Source organism: Leuresthes tenuis, unplaced genomic scaffold, assembly GCF_036924035.1.
Source record: "Leuresthes tenuis unplaced genomic scaffold, fLeuTen1.0.hap1 SCAF_7, whole genome shotgun sequence".
Lineage (NCBI taxonomy): Eukaryota > Metazoa > Chordata > Actinopteri > Atheriniformes > Atherinopsidae > Leuresthes > Leuresthes tenuis.
The window spans coordinates 24,842,142-24,845,496 of NW_027325361.1; the positions used below are offsets into that span (position 1 = coordinate 24,842,142).

General features: G+C 40.8%; 2 protein-coding genes across 3 annotated transcripts in view; one reads left to right on the forward strand and one right to left on the reverse strand.

Moving 5' to 3' along the window:
• ryk (receptor like tyrosine kinase) overlaps nucleotides 1–840 on the reverse strand; it is a 38,402-nt gene extending 37,562 nt beyond the window's left edge. Inside the window, exon 1 of one of the 2 annotated variants that reach the window (XM_072390105.1) lies at nucleotides 118–840. In XM_072390105.1, coding sequence (XP_072246206.1) covers nucleotides 118–322 — 205 coding nt within the window. In that variant the 5' untranslated portion in view covers nucleotides 323–840. The remainder of the gene's footprint in view (nucleotides 1–117) is intronic. The other variant, XM_072390104.1, reaches the window with a different exon arrangement.
• The window catches only part of LOC140312341 (allantoinase, mitochondrial), a 505,108-nt gene that overhangs the window by 350,128 nt on the left and 151,625 nt on the right, over nucleotides 1–3,355 (forward strand). The gene's annotated exons all lie outside the window — the stretch shown is intronic.

Consider the following 3,355-nt stretch of genomic DNA (forward strand, 5'->3'; position numbering starts at 1 on the left):
TGGAAGAAGTAAACATATATCCATGACGGACACACCAGCACATCTGTCTTAAAACACACGCGCAGATAAGAGACACTACGTTTGGAGACAGCTGGGTTTACTTGCAGGCCTTCTTACCCAAAAGCTTCTTCACCTCCTCCACACTCATGTATATGTTGACACTTGGGTTGTTGTTGACCCCCGAGGGGCTGCTCGGGTTGGCGAGGCAGCCGGCGCCTTCCAGCAGCAAGAGGAAGAAGAAGCCCCCAAGCCTCCAGAGCACCGAGTGTGGCCAACCTCGGGACTCAGACAGGCTGCCAGAGCTGTGAGTCAACCCCAACATATCAGTGGTCGTCTGGCTCGCCGTTGTACTTGCTGTTCCCCAGTCGCCAATTACTTTCTCATCCGTATGTGAAGTTAATCCCGGGAGGCAACATTACTAGTTACTTTACGCCGCAGCTTGACTGTTCAGCCGCGACTCCCTTTTCCACAAGTCTGTTTTTTTTTTTTGTTTTCTTCTTGTTCTTTCTTGCTAGCTGAAACAGGCTAAGTTAGCCGGAGCAGGCTAACTTTAGTTTAGTTGTGCTAACTGTCCGCGGTCAGACTGCCGTTCACTGTTTAGAACGTTCAGGAGATTTACGACGTTTTCCAGCCAATTAAAGTCCACGCTTGATATCGTCACATTGAGGCACACTGATTTGTGCAGGAAGAAAGGAAACTCGAAAAAGTATCCCAAAGTAGCAGACTAGCTAATACATCAAGCTTTCTCCCTCCATGGTCTGTCCTCCCGTCGCTTTTTCCTCACTATCTCAGTTTTCACTCGGGCCAGGGAGGGGAGGGAGTGAAGGAGGGGGGACGCTCACTGCTCCTACTATAGAAGTGAAATGCTGCCTTTAGGTCCTGTCGGAAGCATTTCTAAAACCGTATGTCACATCCATTAAGCGCCGAGGGAAACCTCTCCTGTTCCAGTGTTATGATGATTCCGTTTCATATCCTGCAAATGTATCTGCCACTATGGAATGCATCTCCACCCTTATCTTTTACTTTGAATACTTTACATTACCTGACTACCATATTGTGTAGCATAAAGTTCCAATGTCTAAAGAAATTCAGCGTGGTTCCACTAGTACACTATGGCACAAATATCAAAATATCTTATTGGATGAAACTAATACTCTGTACAGCCCACGCATTTTATTCTGTATACTCACTGCTGGGGAATATATAAAGTATATCCAGCCCACTGATATTTCCCATCAAACCAAAAGCTCCAAAGGGCAGAAAGTAAAGGCACATTCAAATTCCTATATCGTAGAAGAGATAAAGAAATCATGGCTAATAATGTGGTATCCCAAAAGTGGACATTTATGAAACCGTATTTGTAGTCTGACAAAAATAGATCAATCCAATAATCAAGGGACAAGCCTGCAATGTTGCCGTCTTCCATAAACTTGGTTTCAAGTGCCATCATTTAACTTAATCACAGGCCTGCCCACTTCATTCTGCATCCTGGTCTATAGTGCCCACCCCCACCCCATACATCTGCTGGTTTTAAAGAAAACTTTTTAGAACTTTCCATCCTTGACCAAGTTGGCCTGTTTAAAACCAAGACACTAAAGATGAGGTAACTCCCATTGGGTCAATGATCACACTTGAGCCCTCAGAAGACTCTGCAGAAAGTGTGAATGTCAGAGGAATACCAACAAATCTGAAGTAGCACACTACCTTAAAGAATCAAAAGTTGATTTATTAGAAAGCAGTTGGGGACATTCAGTTACAGCCACAACCCTTGAATACTATATAAGGTCATTAATACTGTTGATAGTGATTAATTATAATTGATCCTCATTATCTTTTCAAGAATCTGATGCTGAACTGCCTCAAGATTTCCAAATTCATTTTACAAATAAACTGGAAACTATGTTAGCTCAAATCCTGCCTGATTCTTGTAGAATTTCCATTCCCCGTGTTTATTCTGCCTCTTTTACAGAGCTTCAACAAATTTCTCCCCCAGAATTAAAGCTCACATTTAACCTCCTTGTCCTGCATTCCAGATATTGTTTCCACTCGGCTGCTTAAAGAAGTATTCCCCCACAGTGGGCCCTGTTATCTTCACAGCTTTTAGTATGTCTCTGGCCTCTGGTTCATTTACAGAGAGTTTTAAACATATGATTGTTCATGCACTTCCAAAGAAACATAATTTGGACGCGTTATCTTGAAGTTACAACAGACCAATCTACTTTTTTTTTTAGGCCTTAGAGAAGGTAATCCCTGCACAGTTTATATAATTTATTAATGATAAAAGTGTTTTTAACAACTTCCGTTATGGTTTTAGAGCATTTCATACAACAGACACTAATCTTGTTAAGGTAACTTGTTACGTACAGTTTAGTGCAGATAGAGGAGAAAGCTCCATCTTAGTTATTTTATATTCAATCACCACCTTTTGATTGCAGCATCCTCCTGCACTGTTTAGCGTCCTCTAGTCTCTTTTTATCTCTCCAATAGAACCTTTCGGTCACTCTGAATGACTCAAACCATCTCAACAGCTCAGGTGACAGTTGAGATGGTTGAGTTATTGACTTGTGTACCGCAGGGCTCAATCCTGAGCCCAACTCTTTTCTCTAGTTACGTCTTGGCCTGATTATTATTCAACGTGACACTAAGATGGACATGGCAAAAGAACCCAACGATCCCAGCAGCTTGTCTTTCTAACATGAAATCCTGGATTGTACAAAATTTCCTAAAATTAAAGTATCATAAATTAGGGATTATTCTGTTTGGTTTCCTAATCTTGAAAGTCTTTCAAATAATAATAATATCACCCTGGCTGCAAAGAATCAAGGAGTCATATTTGGTTCTAACTTTAGTTTTGATGCTCAGGTCAAACATGTTCAGTCTGTTTTTTTTTTTTGTTTTGTTTTTTTTAGCTTAAGACAATTTTTAAAAAATCTGTTCATTTCTTTCATCTGCTGACCTACAAAAAAGTTCTGCAAACTTTTGCCTGTTCTCACCTCGACATTTGTAATTCACTATACTCTGGTATCGGTCTGGGCTCCCTCTGTTATCTCCAGTTGATTTAAAATGCTCCAGCTACACTCATTACCCAGTCAAAAAGGTATGAACCCATCATCCCCGTGCTTTCCCCCAAACTCCGCAAAATCTTACTGATCACCTTCAAAGCCTTAAATGGACTTGGCCCAAAATACACCACAGACTTACAGACCTGGTATGTGGATTTTTGTAAAAGAGATCCCAATACGCCTAATGAATGAATAACTGGTAACATAACAACAGATTAGATGTGAAGCATCATGCAAGAGACAAACAGGAAAAACAGAAGTATTTTAACACTTTTATTATTAAAATATTCACC